This window comes from Chrysoperla carnea, chromosome 2, assembly GCF_905475395.1.
Source record: "Chrysoperla carnea chromosome 2, inChrCarn1.1, whole genome shotgun sequence".
Lineage (NCBI taxonomy): Eukaryota > Metazoa > Arthropoda > Insecta > Neuroptera > Chrysopidae > Chrysoperla > Chrysoperla carnea.
Window position 1 is genome coordinate 85,372,297 of NC_058338.1, and position 18,846 is coordinate 85,391,142.

An 18,846-nucleotide genomic window follows, 5' to 3' on the forward strand; every position below is an offset into this window, starting at 1 on the left:
CATCGACATTTTGGCTCAGTTTTTAAAACATTGACAATTGAAAATTTGGATGAGTTTAGTAGACGTTAATAAGAACTCAATTTTCTTAATTTTGAACCCAAATTACTAAAAGAAATCCAAAATTGATACAAAATTATTTAATTTTTTTTATCGAGGTAATATAAAAAAACGATGTATTTGGAGATAAATCATTATTTAATGATACTAATTAGTTATTTATCCAGGTTTTTGGTCAAGTATAATTATTTGAATTCTAAACTTAAGAAAAAACTGCTTACTAAAAAACCGCTGGTATTATCAAGAAGACATCGAAATCGAACTGTAAAGCTCCGTTCTAATAAATGTGCAGCATCAGGTTGTAATGCTTCTTGTAAACTTATGCCAGCCTGTTCAGCTGGTAAAAATGAATTCCACATTAATTGCCGTTGAAGTTCTTCACGATCCTCAGAATGTACTAATTCGTAGACAGATTGATGAACAATATCAGATTGATGGAAGCCAAGATATCCTTCAATACTATGTGTGGCAAAAAATACTTCACCTTCACATGTAAGAATCATTAGGAAGCCATTTAGTGCCTGAAAAAAAAAATAAACATAGTTATTAAAATTAAAAAACAATAAATTTTATTAAGAGCCTTTAAAAAATTCTTCATTGATGGTCTTAAAAATTTGTTCAGACCGTTATCAAAATGTCTTTATGATTTCGAAAACCAAAATGGATTATTTTCTTTTTTAGTGATAAAAAATATCAATCGAGATAAAACAGATTGGAGAGTTTGTTGAAAACTAATTTTTGTTTAGAACATGCACTGAACTGTCACATCTTCAATATTTTTGGAGCTGTAAATGGCTTAAGAAATATGAGAAAAAAAATCGTAGCGTGGGAGCTGCGTTAGCTAAGCGAATTCCCACAGTGATTGAAAATTAATACATTTTTTCTTAAAATCGAATATTGCCAAATTTTCCTAAAATTAATATTGAAAAGCAATAGCGATTTCCTTCGACAATTCGCTAAAATTGTCTAATAATTTAGGCGAAAGTAAATGGAGCATTTTAAGGGTAATTTATTAGAAGAAAGATAACCGTTATTTTCTTTTTTTCTTAGAATTTCCATTGAACTTTTGGTCATTTCGGGCTTAAGGAAAAAGCTGTATAACGCTGTATTTTCAACGCTTAATGTAATTCGAAATACATGTATACTTCGGACAACGGTGTTAGCCTGGTTTTGATTTCCTTGGAATAGTTTTTGACAGCTAGTTTTAAGAATTACAACCTCTTTTTGAAGCATATAAATACTTTTATTGACCGTACCTCGAAAAATGAATTATTCATTATCTAACATTATTTATTCGTGCAATGTTTATCAGATCTCATACTTTATCTAAGTAGGTATATATCAATATATCACAGTCGTATAGCCAAAAAATAAAAACAGGCACAATAGATAAAATAAATAAAAATGCACTACTCAAGACACAAAAGAACGAATTACAATGCCAGAAAAAATGCGATATGTATATTTAAAAACAATAAAACATAATATATGAATAGAAAAACATTGCTTTAAGCTCATAAATAGGATAAATGGTATTGCTTAACTGATCGAATAGAAAGTTTGTATTTTTCACCGAAAATCGAAATATTTTTTTGTTTTCTATTAATTAAGACGTCGGTGACGACTTAGTGGCTGAAATTTTAAAAACGGGAGAAAATGGATCTTAAAAATACAAAGTTGTAGAAACATACCGATAATTTCTTCTATGAATTTAGTGTTTGCAGATTTAATTGTAATTTTAGAAAGACAAACTGATTTCTCAGCTAATAAATTGCGTTCAAACACTCGGAAAGTTTGAATTTGGATAATTGTTGATGAGTAATATAATCCCCAGGGATGTCAAAAATTTTAGTTGGAAAGAAGGTTTGGTGATCAAACAAAGGCAATTTTACAAGCCTTCAGGTGCCTATATTTGGCTTAATTCATCTGAGGAGAAGTCACAGAAAGACATGCATTCTATTTTTAAAAACAAATAAAAAACTACACACTTCATGCTTTGAAGTGAATGAAATATTTACATCTCCGGGATTTATTCAAAAGAATATAAAATCTCTCTGTTAAATTTGAGGATGAAAGTTTTATTTTCGGGCAATTCATTGTGTTTTGTCTTGTAAAATAGGTATTAAAACACACAAAAAAAAAAAAAAAATAAAATAAATAAATAAATAAAATAAAATAATTTATTTAGTTGAAAAGTTATTGGTTCGACTTTTAAAGGCCATATCAGCATGGCTTGTTTTGGTATAAGAGAGCGTCCACAATATTACCTGGCGCCTGGTATCACCTGGTATATTAGCCACATAATGTTGTGTCCCTATATACCTTTCGTATTATTATTCCCCCATTTCAAAATATCATATACGTACTACGTATACTGTTTTGTTATATATTTTCAGTAATAATCATTTATTTCCCCACGTTAAATATAAATCGTAAATATTATTAAATTGTCAGACAAAAATTACTACTAGGTACCCTCTAAAATATGTTTAGCAAGGAAAAAAATAACTATCTCTGAATAGCAGAATATCTACATTTTTTTTGAACATAGTCAAGATGTTATCGGCAACTTTGGTATCGGTTATGTAATACCGTTTGCATATAAATTTTTATGAATATAGCTTATGAGATATGTACATTGAAAGTATGCAAATGGAAAAAAAAACTTTATTATAACTCGTAAAATTTTTACTATTTGTTTTGTTGATGGGATCGGTTTCACAAAATTTACATTTAAGTATTTTTCAATTACTTATAACCAAACTTCGTTCGAAATATTTTAACGTTCATGAGTTCGGATAAAATCTAAGCAAAAACAAAATTCTTGTATCCTATTTTCCTCAAATTAATTAATTTCATAGAGAAATATTTCGAACAGATGTTATTTGTTACTTTTTGAAGAACAACGTTCTACTATCACTTTTCCTTTTTCCATTTCAACGAAACGTTAAAATAAATGTATGGCTTTCTATTTTCTTAAATGTATAATAGTAATTATTCATTGAGTATATCAGAGAAGATGGACGTGAAATATTTTTTATTGACTATTTTTACAGAAATCAGTAATTTAAAATGTCAAATTAAATTTTTTTTTTATTTTTTTTTCAATACATCTTTATAAATTATAGTTCACGTGTTATTCTGATATATCAGCTATATTGCTGTACAGTTTTATTAAAAACCTATCGCTAGTTTAAGCGTGAAAGCGTAACAAACAAATAAACAAACAAACAAACAAACAAACAAACAAACATGCTTACTTTCGCATTTATAATATATAGAGATATTATTTTAGAAAAAAGTGTTAAACTTTGCTTATTTCCAATAGAAGTTATTTGTAACTTTAGGAAGATCAACGATTTACCTACTATAATTTTTCCTTTCCCCGTTACAACAAAACGTAAGGCTTAATTTTATTTAGTTTTTTTATTAAAGAAAATAGTGATACATTTTTCCATTTGAGAAAATTGATTAAAAATTATAAATATGGGTGTATTTATATAATATATTTTTTATATAATCATATATATTTTAATAACATTTTTTTATTTAAAATTTACATAAAAAAACAATTTATATACCTCGATATAAGTTTTATCAAAATTTATTATAATATTAATAAAAATTATTAAAATGTTTTGTAAAAACTAAATATAGGTAATTGATGTATATCTTATTTCGTTGAAATTTTATATTTAAAAACTTAAAAAAAAAAGGTATTTAATAAACTTAAAAAAATAACAATATTTAATAATATCAAGTTAATAATAATAAATATTACCAAAAAAAAAAAATTGATAAAAAACTAGGCCATCTGACAACATTGTTTTTTAATTCACATAAAAAAGTATGTTTTCATTTAAAAGAAAAAATATTTTCAAGAATGCTGAAAATGTCAATATGGTATTATAAATTATTTTCTATTTATTTTTATTTTTGTGTATTCAATTTGTATTGGGTGTTTGATTTAACTAGTTTGATACAATATTCAAAACAAGAAACTCATTCCAAAAAACAGTTACCAATAAACGATTAATAAATATAATTATATTATAGCTTAATAAATATAATTTTATTATGTTATTACAGCCAAATAATGCCCATTGATTTTTAAATTTTTATTTTTTTATTTTTGGTATAGCATTTTCATGATTAGAATAAATACTTCCACCTGGACTGTAGAATATATGCTACAGAAATAGGAATGCACTAGCTCGATAAGTGCGGAATAGGGTATTCTACTATATTTGAAAAAGTACTTCAAAATGTTGATTTTGCTAATAAAAAGCCACCAAAAATTTACTTCGGAAAAATATACACGCTTTCTTGCCAAAAACTTAAAGTAAATTTTAAACCATTTTAAAATTGTCAAAAACGCGGGCATCCAATTTGGTGACGTAATATCGGTATCATTATACGAAATAACACAGATAAGTTTGATAGATATATTCATAGACAACCAATTATAATAAATATAAATATTTATTATCTATAGATATATTATACCCAGACAAATAATTTGTGGTGATTATTTTACTTTCTTTTTATTTATAGGCAATTTTATTACAGATATAATGTACAAATTGAACAAAATTAATCTGAATATTATTTCTCTAGCTATTTTTTTTCTGAGTGGTACACTTTTAGACAATGGGTCTAGTTTTCGTTGTTAGCCAGTAAGATGCTTAAAGGATAATGCTAATGCAATAAGGTAGATCTCGCGGAGCTGCAGAAAAACAGGCTTAAGAAAAAATGTATAATATTGTATATACGAAAAGCATTAAGCTTTTATTCAGTTCAGTCGGACAAAATTAGAAAAGTAACTTGTTTTTTTGACTAAGGTCGTCCGTCCACAGGAATTGCTTTGGAATATTTATGAATTAATTTTTTTACTTGTAAATGAAATATTTTAAATTATTTTTTGAAATATCAAATATCAAATGAAAATCATAAATATGTGTATGAAAATTTTAAATAGTTATGAAATATTAAAAAATGTACAATTATAAACCCTATATCTATAAGTTGACAATATTTCAAGCATGTTGTTGTGTGGTAAGGGTAATTGATGTTGCATGCAATCGACCAGCGAAAGGAAGAGGTATAAATATTAGAAAAAAGATACGTTTTCTTTTGAAAACATATAATGAAAATAAATAGTGTATTTGATGCTTTTTTTCTCATTTGAATTTGTATGTTTTTTAATTATAATTATTTCTATTGAATCATTTAAATACAAGTTGGACTACGAATAAAATTTGTAAATTAGTGGGATAACAAACTTGATTTATAAAAATAGGATAAAATTGAGAGTGATTGCGCAAAATCCAATTTTTTTGATTTTAATGACGTCATAGGGTATAAAAAATCAATTTTTTGGATACCTTGGCCAAATTTTGTTCGATTTTAATGAATTTTTCTTTGGAACGTACTAATTTTCGGTCTTATTTTCCATTTTTTGTGTTTGTAACTCGCTTTTACCACTCTTTGGACCAAACGTGAAAACCATGATAGTTAAATATTCAAAAATAAGTGGGATTACATACTTGGATAATGAAAATATGATAAAATTTAGGTGTGATAGAGCAAAATCTACTTTTTTGGAATTTAATGTCGTAGAATATAAAAAATCTATTTTTGGGATATCTTTGCCAAATTTAGCTCGAATTTTTTTTTTAATTTTCTTAAACAACTTTGGGTGGTACTTTTCTTTTTCGTGTTAGTAACTCGCTTAAATTTTGAAAAATATTGCAGTAACGTTAAATTTGACCAGAAAGTTTTGTTTTTTCACAAAGTGTACAAAATTTTTAACTTAGCAATACTAAAAAATAAAAAACTAAATTAGTTTTTAGAACTGGAATAGGACGTTTTATTATACTAAAAAGTAGATAATAATTTTAATTATAATGTAAAATCCAAAGCGTGGGGTGGTTGATCTCTGCCCAATCAGCTAATATAAAGAATGCATATAGAGAGCATCCCATACTTTTTACATTATAATTGAAATGTTTATTCACTTTTTAGTGCAATGAAGAGTGTTTTTATAGTTTTTTTAAATTAAAAGATATATTGTCTAACTTTTAAAGCTATATTATATTTATACTTTCCATTGACAATCTGTACATTTTATTAGTCTATATTTTATTACAGTTCCTTTCCCATTTTAAATAAAGATATAGAAAATATTTTATTCCTAGCTCACTTCACTCGCTACATATTAGAACATACTTTAATTTCCGTCTGAATATTAAAATCATTTTATTATTATATTGCACAATAGACTTGGAGATACTAACATAAATTTTCTTGGCATTTGTTAAAATTATGCCAACTCTTACAAGGAGATCCTCAACTACCGAATTACACAATTATTGAAAAGAAAAGAGTGATCGTTACCAAATTAGTTCCATTTATAACCATCTTAAAAGTGTGATAAGATATTGTGGCTGACTGATTGTTCATTGTATTAAATAATATTATATTCCCAAAATTATCATTGCGATGAAAGTATTTTTTATTGGTCTAGAAAAAAAAGATTCGACTTTTCTATTTTTATTCGTATCGAATGGATTAGTAGCTTTAAAGGTTTTGCATGAAATAACTTCGAGATATCAATTTTTGTACTGGAATTTTTGTTTCGTTAAAAATTGTTTATAAATTAATTTTGTCGATAAAACTTGTTTATAAGGTAAGCATAACCCAAAAATTCTTTTTGTTTGACGATAAGATAAATAGTTTCGGAAATATCGATTGTAATTCATCTGATTATAGTATTACCTCAGAAATTATTTTTTTAATCGTTAAATGAACACGATTTTTGGATTTTTTGGATCAAAATTACCTTATGAAATGAGTTTGATCGAAATTAAAAAGGCAAATTTTTCTCGATTTTTTACATTTTTCTTAAATTTTAAATGTTTGCGAATTTGATAAAATTTTATTTATAAGGTAAATGATTCAAAAACTCATTCCATTTTACGATTCAATTATTAATTTTCAAGATAAAGCCAAAAATCGTTCCTTAAGAGTGATATTTCGGAGCGAGTTCTATCAATATTTTAAAAACTAGACAGCTTATCGTTAAATGCTATAGAGTTGGGTATTTTTTTGAGATCTGAGATACCAAAACCCAAAAATAGAGACTGTTCATGTCATTTTATTTTCATGAATTACGTAATTTTACTACGTAATTAATTATACCTAATTATTAAGGGTTGTCAACAAATGAGTTAAAATTTTGAGGCAGTGTTTCCAAGCCTATAAGCTAGCAATGTCTATTTATTCGTATATCTTTCTTCTGGTGTTTGACTTACATAGACGATGTATGACGACTTAAAATGACTAATCGTATATATGAAAGTACGCGCCCGTGCTTTATTTCACATAACGTAACCTTATGATAAACTAATGCAATATCCCTTTATATTCCAATTTATTTCCGACTTTCTAAGGTAAATCATATATGAATTATGTAAATTCAATATGTGTATACAATCCTGAGGGGTCTATCTATACGAAACAGTTAAAAAAGGTCCGTTATGCAATTGTATTTTGTATTTAAAAAAAAATGTAAATTCACTCAGGAAATGTAAAGAATTTGCATTTATTATTATTAATTATATTTTGCACAAGTATCTTATTACAATTATACAATTCCAAAAATTAAGACTGCCACTTAACTTGTCGTTTGGATTAAATATTAAAGTCGGTTTATATATTTAACTAGTTTTGACGAAATATAAATATCTTCTTGGTGGTATGGGGGCGTGAAAATACCATTTGCTAGATGGCACTGGTGGAAATGTTAAGTTGCGATGTTTTCAGGAATAATTTTTGTATTTAAAACTGAACCAAATTTTTTGTGTAAAAATTAAACTTAAAAATCGATGCATTATTATTTAAAACAAGTGAAAACAAACAACTGAGTTAATTGTTGAAATACCATGTAAAGACCATCACGTAAGTTAAGAAAGATATCTTCTCTTAAATAGCCACACACACATAACTGGTATTAATATATAAACAGCGATGTTTACAAGAAAATGTTTCATACAAAAGTTGTTCATTTTTTTATAAGGATCAATTTTTTATAATCAACTTTTTTTATATCTGTAACGGATTACAAGATGGGTCCCAAGACCCAATTGACCTATGTTACTCATTTACAAACTCCACCTCACTTTATATCACTTTTCGTTTTTGAGTATTCGTCCTTACGGCAGACGGACATTCGGACAGACGGACAGACGGGCTATACCAAAAGTTTGTTGGTATCATCAATATTTTTAAGCGTTACAAACTTGGGACTAAACTTAATATACTATACGATATATTTCACATATACATGGTATAAAAAGTGTACTTTAAAAGGGAGAAAATAATTCTTTTGAGTAAAATAAAATGTAATGGTTCAAAAAAAATTTGTATTTTATGTTTTTTATAATCTCGTAAATAAAACACCAAAATTCGCTCAGGGATATGCATACGAAACACCCTTTGTTGAATTGACTGTCATATCACACGCAAAATGAAAATGATTAATATGAAAATGAATCGTGCAAATAATAAAAACGCATACGCATAATTCTTATGAAAATGGCCTGATTATAAAGTATGTGTGAAAAATTCACAAAATTATATAATTAATTAATTTAAAATAGTGCTACAGCTAGTGTACAAAGTTTGGATTTGTTTGTGACAAAGTTAAAAATTAAGGTAATACGTAGGTTCACGGTACGAAATTTGTATGAATGCTATACTGTATAGGTCCTGTGAACTGTATTGTGGTTATAGTAACTTTACCAATAGTTATGGCTGACGAGTCCCCTCTGTGTAGACGTCAGTCCCAAACTGGTTGGCGATACCCACAATACTTCTGGTGGGCAGCCCTATACAATACTTTAATAGTAGCTATGTTAACATGGATACTATATGTATCTGTCTCTATACCATACCAGCATTGTAGTAAACGCCATGCATTCATTACCGTGTAGTCCAACAATACTGCGGAAAAATAGTATAATCCGCCAATACTGCGTCTTCTGAAGTTTAGCAAAGTTCCGAGTCCAGAGTTCAGCAAAATTCTGAGTCCATCAAATTTTAAATTGCATTCTCAGTTTAAAATTGATGTAAATTTGAATTTTGAAGTTTAACGATCCAACCAATTAACGATCCAATGTATGGACCCTACTTTATGGGGGCTACTGATATGTTGAATGCATCTTGACTGTTGCTACATTCCGGTATTTCTATATTCACAACACGTGATAAAAAAGTAAAACATCACTTCTTTTTTTCTTATTTTAAGAAAGAGAGAAATCAGAAACAATTCCAAATATCATTTTAATCCGACACTCAACGTGGCGGTTGTAGATATTTACGTTCTTGTTAGAAAATGAAAAAAATTTAAAATTTAATTTTCGTTAAGCCTACGACAATTTTAAAAATAGATACGTGGCAGGACTATCTAAGAACTACGCATGTTCAAATTTTTGATATCTTACAAAAGTGTTGCTAAAGCAAATTGTACGCTAGCTTTATATCTAAAACAAAAAGTAGCAGACTGTAAACGCAACAAGTAATGATAATATTATAGAGTGAGTGGCTTTATATGTTACTAAGTATTTAATGTTAAAAGTACATTAAACATGAATATGCGAGTTTTATATGATGATAATTTAATTCAATTTGAGAATAAGATTTATTTTTTTTGCATGTTAAAATCATATTTGAAAAACAATATAGTTTTTATGTAAATATAGCTGCCATATAAAATGGGGAAAGTGTTGTGCCTAAGATCACAAGTTACATTTGTATGTTTTTAGAAGTCATTCTTTGAAATATAACATTTGAAATAGTCTCTTTTTACAGTAGCATTGTCGCCCTTTTAGCTCAGTTAGTTAAGGCGTAACCAATTCCGTCCGCAGTATGCTTAGGGTAGCGGGTTCGATTCTCGCCGTCACAACAAAATTAATTTTATTAATAGTTGTGATGGGCTGGTGTAGTGCATGGTATATGCATGCAGGAGGTGCACTCAGCCTCTGAAATTCAGGAGCTGATAAATGAAATTATCAGCGGAAGGTGGTAAAACACATGTATGATATCACAATGGGCTACATAGCCTAAGTGTGTCCTTCGTGGACAGTCATTATAACTTTAGCTAACATACAGTACCAAATAAAATTTTTATATTAAACAGCAATCGATAAAAACCGAATATATCTTGGAACACCCCCACCGATTTTACCTGAAGGTGCACTCTTCAACAAGTAATATACCATGTGTCTTTGTACCAACTAGACATATACATATCTGTAGTATGACAGAATACATCGGTTTAGTAATGCATCTAAGCGAGAGGTATTATACATATACATGTACTGTAAGTCTACAGATACGATACGACAGATCTTCTGTTTTATGCATGCAGAGAGTGCGAGTTTTGTGCATACAAATATTAACAAATAAAACTCCCACTCCCCAAGCATCTTCCAACTAATGTTCAATACATGTATATATTACCTCTCGCTTAGATGCATTACTAAACGAATGTATTCCGTCATACTACAGATATGTATATGCCTAGATGGTACAAACACACATGGTATACAGTTAAAGTTATCTAACTGCATATAATTGAAACATTTGATTTATGTGAGTTGTCTTATCTGAGCGCCCAAAAGTAGTATCGGGGCCCAACAATTAGGGAAAAAGTAATTAAGAAAAAGAAGATCTGATTTACAATACAAAACACCAAAGCGAACTAACTGTAAACTAATAAGCACGAAAAGCAAATGTTTAATTTCTATTTTGGATGAGAACATAAGCATATGGACAATTATTGATTGCTTTCTGGTAAGTAATCTTTTCGAATTTATGAAGTTGTAGTTTCATAGATAAAAATATAACGAGATTCCCATAGTCTAAGATACGATTTATGATCGATCTTCACTCTTTTGCTTAAAAAAATGTGGGAATACTACCTTTTGTAAAAGTTTCAAGACTAAATTTTTTCAAAATTATTTGCTGACTTCTTTGCCTAATGACTTTAATAATTTTTGGCCTACTCGAAAGTAAAAAACATAAGATATACGTGGCAACTAAGTTGCCGGCTTCTTTTCGTTCACTATATATTATCGCTCGAATAGATATAAGTTGATAATAGTAAATAACGGTGGTATATGATTATCTGTGAAATATCGGCCAAGAAAAGATGTTTGCAAATTTTTGAAGGTTTGATTTGTTCATTAAATTGCAGGTATATTTGTAGGCATTTTATATTTTATAAAATACAACTTTAATTCGGTAAACAGGTGAGTGAAGGTCGAACCTAATTCATATCTATACTACCAAGGGTGCTCCAAGGTACAAACTTTCCCTTACATATAGAGGCTAGGCACTTACTTAAAGGTTTAATGTAAATATGAGAATATTTTTAAGTGAGTAACAACTGCTAAAAAAATCCGTCCATTTGTTTGAATGATGTATGTGTACATCAAAATAGTTACAATATTAACAAATATGTAATTTTCACATGATTAGTGGAACGCATGCTTAGTAAATGTTAAGGATGAGAAATGTTCATCATTTTAATTTAGGTTTGTTATTATTTTATTTTTTACGTTATAGGATAATGATAGGTCAGGGTGCCCTATTTTCTTGCTTTTGTCTTGTTGAAAATTATGTGACAGTCATGTGAAAGGGTCGGAAAATTAATGAAGATTTTTCAGCTTTTCAATAATACGGTCTCGAACAAACGAATACATATTTTATGTTTACTGATTTTATTCAATTAACGATTTATTATTTTATTTAAGTAAATTTGCATTTTGTATTGTTTCATTATAATATTCTCTATAGTACCTAATTAAATTTATCCCATTTACATATATAGGCTGCTGTCTTGAGGACTAGCCATGTACATACAGAAAGTCTTCAAAGTATCCTAAAATATTCTTAATATCTATTCAATTACTCCGGCAAAATCTAAACACTTTCTTGATTATTAAAACAACATACATTTTTTAAATCTATGTAATTACAAAATGGCATATATAGAGTTAAATAAAATAGAAAGAACGATCGTGGTGCACCCGGTAGAAACTATGTTCACATAGTTACAGATTATGTATTATTAAATAAACAAGCAAACTGAAGGAATGATAATAAGATTGTGTTTATTAATTCTTCTTTAAGTTTTCGTTTATCAAGTTATGAAAATAAATATTTTATGATAAAAATATATATTACAAAAAATGTATATTTATGGTATCTTTTTAAGTTTATCGATAAATCTTAACAAAGATCATAATTATTTAGTCAAAACAAAATATATTTTATAAATGTTATGCCAAAAGCCATCTATGAACAGTAATAAGAAGTTTACCAAAATCTAAATGTTTTTTTAAAATCAATTACATGGATTAGTTTCAAACGGACGACACACAGAACTGTGCCGTAGTCCAAATAAAATTAATAAGTTATAAAAAAAGGAATAGAACTTTCAAAGGTATATTTTAAATGCTACTATTTGAGATCATTAATGGCTAGTCTTAGCTATAACAGCCTGCATATCTTTCTTTAGTTGCGTAATTGGTTTTTATTTAAATAATATACATTATTATTATTTTTAATTAATTAATTACCAACTTTATTTTTAAATTTGAATATTTTTTTTTTTTAAATTTTGATAGAGATACATCATAAACTATTATTTGTATGTTCAACAATTATAATATTTTATACAAAAGGATTTTAACATTCGTGTAATGTTTGTTAGTTTAACAATGTAAATAATAAGTAAAATATGTAAAGATTCGTGTAATACGCGTATTTTAACATAACAAGTATGTATGTATGATTGTTATTGAGTATTACATGTGTATATACCTATGTTGTTTTTAACTTTGATACAACATCATACTTACATGTAACTAATAGTTTTGTGAATAAAAAGTGCAACAGGCGTGAAAAATATTAATCAATTTATTTTAATATTCATATTTGATACTAAATTTATTAGTTTGATGTAAACATGCAAAAATATTACCACCATAAATATGAATATAGGTATATTTACCATCATATTAATCGAAGTAACCAAACTTGCACATTGATTTAATTTTTTTTAGTCACTATGCGTTGTAATTGTTTTTAACACGCTTATACTAATTTCACTTGTAACTAACAAAAAAATGAATTTTTATATATTTCTAATCGTCCGATTAACTTGAAAATTGGTACACATTTAAATACAGGATATATTATACAGGTTCAGTTTCACGTACTGAATGTAAATCCTCACAAAAAAAGTGGGAGGAAATGCATCTATTTCAAGGAAAAGCGTTTTGGGCTATATCTCCGTAACCGTGTACTTTAGATAAAAAAGGGGTTAAAACCTTTATTGTAGATAATTAAACCTATTTACTTTGACTATTTGACCGATATGTCTCCTGCTATTTTCTCCTGCTGTAAGAATTTAACTTTTAAATCAATAAATTTGCTAAAACTGTTACTTAAACTTTTTTTTCTAAAATTAATATTTAAGTTATAACGCGTTCTGTATTGCAACCACCGGATGCAAGATATATAAAAAGAGGTATAAATTTAAAATAAATATAATGATAGTGACATATAGCAACAAATAATTAGAAAAATTTTCAATTCTCTTTAATTAAGAATACTAGACAAGATGTTTGTCAATATTTAGTTTACGCCTGTATGTAGCACATTACATCAAAAATAATCGAATAGACCATGATTTAATTATCGTATGCATAATTATAAGTAAACAACAACAATAAGTAATAATAATAAGTAAGTGGATAAACAAACAAAATAAGTTGAAAAAATTGCATTCCTGTCTAGAAGTCGAATAGCCTGATTGGTAGAGCGCTTGACATGAATCCAAGAAGTCCGGGCTCCGGGCTCCGAGTCCTAGTTCGAGTATATTTTGTTCAATTCTCTTTAATTAGAAAAATTATTAATGATAGTAACATAATAAGCAATTTTTAATTTGCCATTTTACCTGTAAAAGCAGAGACTATCCTTTTTGACTTAAAAAACGAAATTTAATCTTTAATTGCGGTTATTACCATTTTTGACTTAAAGTGCAAGGATAGGGGGTTATAGGCCGTAATGTTTTTTCTCAAAATGGCGGCACTTTTATCCTCTAATTTTGTAAGGAGTTTGTACATTTTCATTCAGTACGTGATAAGAAAAAAATAACTCCTGTAATTTAGTGCAAGAAAAAATTCTCAATTATCTGTAACTGTAGTGTAACAATGAACGCGTAATATCGTAAAATATTAATTTTAGAGAGACATGTTTAAGTTATAAAGTTTTAGGAAATTTGTAGATTTAAATATAAGTTATTATTTTGATTTTGTTGTTGAAACAAATAGTACAAGAAATATCGGTCAAATAATCAATAATTAAATCGTCATAGTCATATAAGTTATAAACGGCTAGTGAAACAAAAAAAAAATTTTACAAAAAAGATAGGAAATTTAATTATCTACTTAAAGCTTGCCATTTTTGGTCTTAAGTGTACGGTTACGGAGATATAGCCCAAAAAACTTTTTCTTAAAATGGAGGCACTTCCCCGCCTTTTTTTGTATGGATTTTGTGCATTTACATTTAGTATGATAATTTAAATAAAAAAATAACCCTGTAATTTAATGCTGAAAAGAATTCTCTGTAGTTTTAGTATTTCAAGGTGCGATGACAATACAATAGCCATTCATGTGAATTGATTTTTTTAAAATTCTACTATAAATGCTACTTGTATTAGATATTATAAAAAATACATAAAAGAGAAATATGCAAAACGTTATGACGACAGATCATCAGGCTGGTGCTAATATAATAACCCAAAATCTTCGATAGTCTTTCACATGTGTTGTCCGTTTTAGGTCATAACGACTTACTTTATGTAAGAAATGGTATTTACAATTCATAATAATAATTATTAATTTTTTTTGATGATACATTCAACACTTTTATTCAGACATTCTGGGGACCAAAAAATATTTAATAATTTTTGTGGTATAAGTTATCTAAGAATATCAATCAATGTGCGAAGAAGGCTAGTCAGAAGTTTAAACTTAAAATATTATAAATATGTCTATAAAACTATTATAGTATAATCAGAGTAAGATAAAATTTTTTAAATGAATGTAAGGTGTATACGAGATAGTGAGTTGAGAGAATAAATATAAGAAAGATTATTATATTTTATTATGATTTCTAGCATATAGTTATTAAAAAATCATTAAGGTCACATATTTAAAAATATAAATAAATATAGGTGCCTATATGAACAAGGTAGGTAAAATAAAATAGCTATCATACATACAGGGTTATTTGTCTCGTCTAAATATAGCAAAATTATCGGACCATAAACTCATATATTCAGAGGTATGGTACGAAAAACAATCCACGAACAGTAACTTTCTGTCGCGTTGTAAATAAGCTGCTGAACCGATGTGGAGCATTTTCTCTCATAGAACATATATTTGCCAGATAGGCCATTTTTGAGAGAGAGGGGACAAGAGAAGGACAAATAAAATGAGTAAAATTGTGAAAAAAGTTTCTGCTTCTTGCCAAATAAGTTCGCTTACGACCGCAAAAATGTTACGTAATGCTACCAAATATATTTCCTTTGCCTTCCCGTCTAATATCAATCAAACCAGGATACCTTTTAGCGGGTGTATGGGAGGAAGGAGAGCGAGGAAATGTCTACCAGCAGTATGTAACGTTTGAGCGAGATTTTTACAAATTTTATTTCCTTCCCCCCTTTATCTCAACAATTGCTGCTCTGCTATATATATATGTCCTATGAGAGAAAATGTTCCGATCAAATCAGGAATTTATTAACCACTCGGTAGAAAATCATCATGGATTTTTTTTACGTGCCATATTCTATAATTATAATGCAGTGAAAATTCAGTCATTTTTACAGCTTTTAAGCATTTATTTAGTTTAACCTCGTTTGAAATCCAATATTGTAAGTTTAATTTGACCCAATTTTCGGTTTTCTATGCGCAAAATTATTATGGTAACCACGACCTGCTTTTCCCATCGCTTCCACCATATTTAATATACATACGTTTTGAGTCTTAAATTAAAAATTTAAATAACCCAACCCAAAAAACTAAAAATTAAAAAAAAATAACCCTTGATTCATAAGAACAATTATTTATTTTCTAGAATAATCTTGTCCTTAAAAAAATGTTTAATAAATAAATAAGAAACTCTTGAAAATTAAATGAATTTTTCGGTATACTTCTATCTGTTTCTATCTATACATCATATGTTATGTATCAAATCAACCGACTTCACCGACAGATCAGATTGCATTGGTCCAAAAATATTCAACACTAAAAATATATATTATTTAAAAGTATTATAGGAATTATAAAAAAAAAAAAACAAAAATTATAAAACCGTTTTTTTTTCTGATAGAATTTTTTGTATATAATAAAATGAAAACCTGTTGAAAAGACAACACAGTCGATATTCGATTCAAGAAATGAAAATTTGACACCATCAAAATTTATTAGAAATCGATTAGGCTGATGTTACCTAGAGACTTAGACAAAGACAACGAACATTATAAGTGGTACATTCAAAATATATATAATCTTTCTGGTTATATTTATTAGAAATATTATTTTTAGGGAAAAGGACAAATAAGTATGTGATTTTGAAAACGTGTTAAACAGAAATCCAATAAATTTTCAAATTATCTTACTCTCACTTTAAACTGCATTAAAAAACTTTTTAGAAAATTAAGTAAGTTTTTAGTTACAGATATTAATTGTGTTGTAATAGTATTCCATTTACCCAATGGTCAAGAAGTGGTTGTTTTTCGCGCGTATCTTTTATGTATGTATATTTGTTTGTCGATGGATTTCAACATTTAAGGTATCGCAATATTCGTCATAGAAACCCGATTGTCCTTAGGAAGGTATTTGAATAAAATAAGTAGGATGGCTAAAAATTGGTTTCGTTATACTGCGTTTTCAAAATTGCATACTTTCTTGCTCCACCCTGTACATACCAACAAGATAAAAAAGATAAAATACTGTACCTGTATAATACATTTTTTTTTTTTTGGTATATTATATTTTAATGTTAATTTTTTAATAATAATAATAATAATATTCTACTTATTATATTTATATTCAAATTGTTTAATATAATTATTAATTATTAGGTATAAAGGTTATGTTTATATAATTAGTGCTTATGTTGTTACGTATTATAGCTCTCTTTTATATTATATTTCAAGTATAAATTGTACTAATTTAATATTTTTATGTAAGATATATATTATTTAAATTTTTTATATTTTGTATTATTATAAAATAGTTTTTCTAAATTATCACAAACATGTTTCTTTTTTTTTTTTTAAAGATTATTAATGGTGATAAAAAGCAATGTGGTATGATAATTTATTTCAAAATATAATTTTTTTTTCAAAATAATCAATATAAAATAGACTAGAATTCAAATTTTGCTCGCTCAACACTTTGTTGATAACAATCTAGTTTAACGGTATCGTAAAGTTGGCTTTTGGTCGGATTAGGTCCATTAAAGTTTCTTGTTTAAGTGACAAGCATAGAAAATAAATTATTAAAATGAATATATTTTTATAAAATATATATATATATATATATATATATATATATATATATATATATATATATATATATATATATATATATATATATATATATATATATATATGTAATATATATCAAGGTATACTAAGGTTAGTCTCAAGTTTCTAACGCTTAAAAATATTGATGCTTTAAACAAAATTTTGGTATAGATACATAATAATAATAATAATGGGGTTTAACGTCCGTTTCTCTGACATATACGCCTATAATAGAGGTCACCCACATCATTGGTATAGATACGTGTTTATAAAATCACCTATTTATATTATTCTGCCTGTCCGTCTGTCTACGGAAGCCTGAATAGCTCACTGTCAATTTATGAGAAAGTGGCGCCACACTAGCATATTTTTTAAATGTGTACTACCCACAAGTATAACCCCAACTTTTAAGAAGTACACTTGTGACTTGTTGCATTATGGAAACGAACCTCTATGAAGGTGTCGGTATTTTTATAATATAAGATAATGTGCAAATGCAAAAGAAAAACATTATATATTTTAAATAAAGAAAATTTTTAACTAACTACATAAGATAAATTATTTACATTATCATATTATTATTAAATCCGGACATACAATTATTAATAATTCCAGACAGTTTCGGTACTGATTACTTAAACGATAGTCATCACCGACTGACATCTTCAAAAAAGTTCGATTCCATAATGCCACAAGTGCACATATAAAGAGTGAACTAGTGTTTTTTTTTAAAGTTGGTTTTATGCTTGCGGGTAGTGCACATTTAAGAAATATGCTTGTGTGGTGCCACTTTCACAAAAATTGACAGTGAGTCATTTAGGCTCTCATATCTGTCATCTCGATAACTCAAAAACGAAAATAAATATCAAATTTGAAATTTTCATAGCGTACCTTAGGACGTAAAAAGTAAGCAACCCATCTTGTTAACCGTTAGATATATAACAAAAGTTGAAATGTAAAAAATTGATTCGTAAACATCACTGTGTACCCGTGAGAAACAAACTAGGTGCAAATTGTGTTGCTTGTATTATATGGGAATATTAGTTATGCATGTGTGACATGTATGGGTAATATGATAGAGTAATCAAAACTGTCTATACATGGTATTTGAACAATTCACTCTG

General features: G+C 27.4%; 1 protein-coding gene across 1 annotated transcript in view; it reads right to left on the reverse strand.

Annotated features, from left to right (window-relative positions):
• The window catches only part of LOC123293005 (aryl hydrocarbon receptor protein 1), a 32,094-nt gene that overhangs the window by 3,466 nt on the left and 9,782 nt on the right, over nucleotides 1-18,846 (reverse strand). Inside the window, exon 2 of the mRNA XM_044873719.1 lies at nucleotides 279-578. Coding sequence (XP_044729654.1) covers nucleotides 279-578 — 300 coding nt within the window. The remainder of the gene's footprint in view (nucleotides 1-278; nucleotides 579-18,846) is intronic.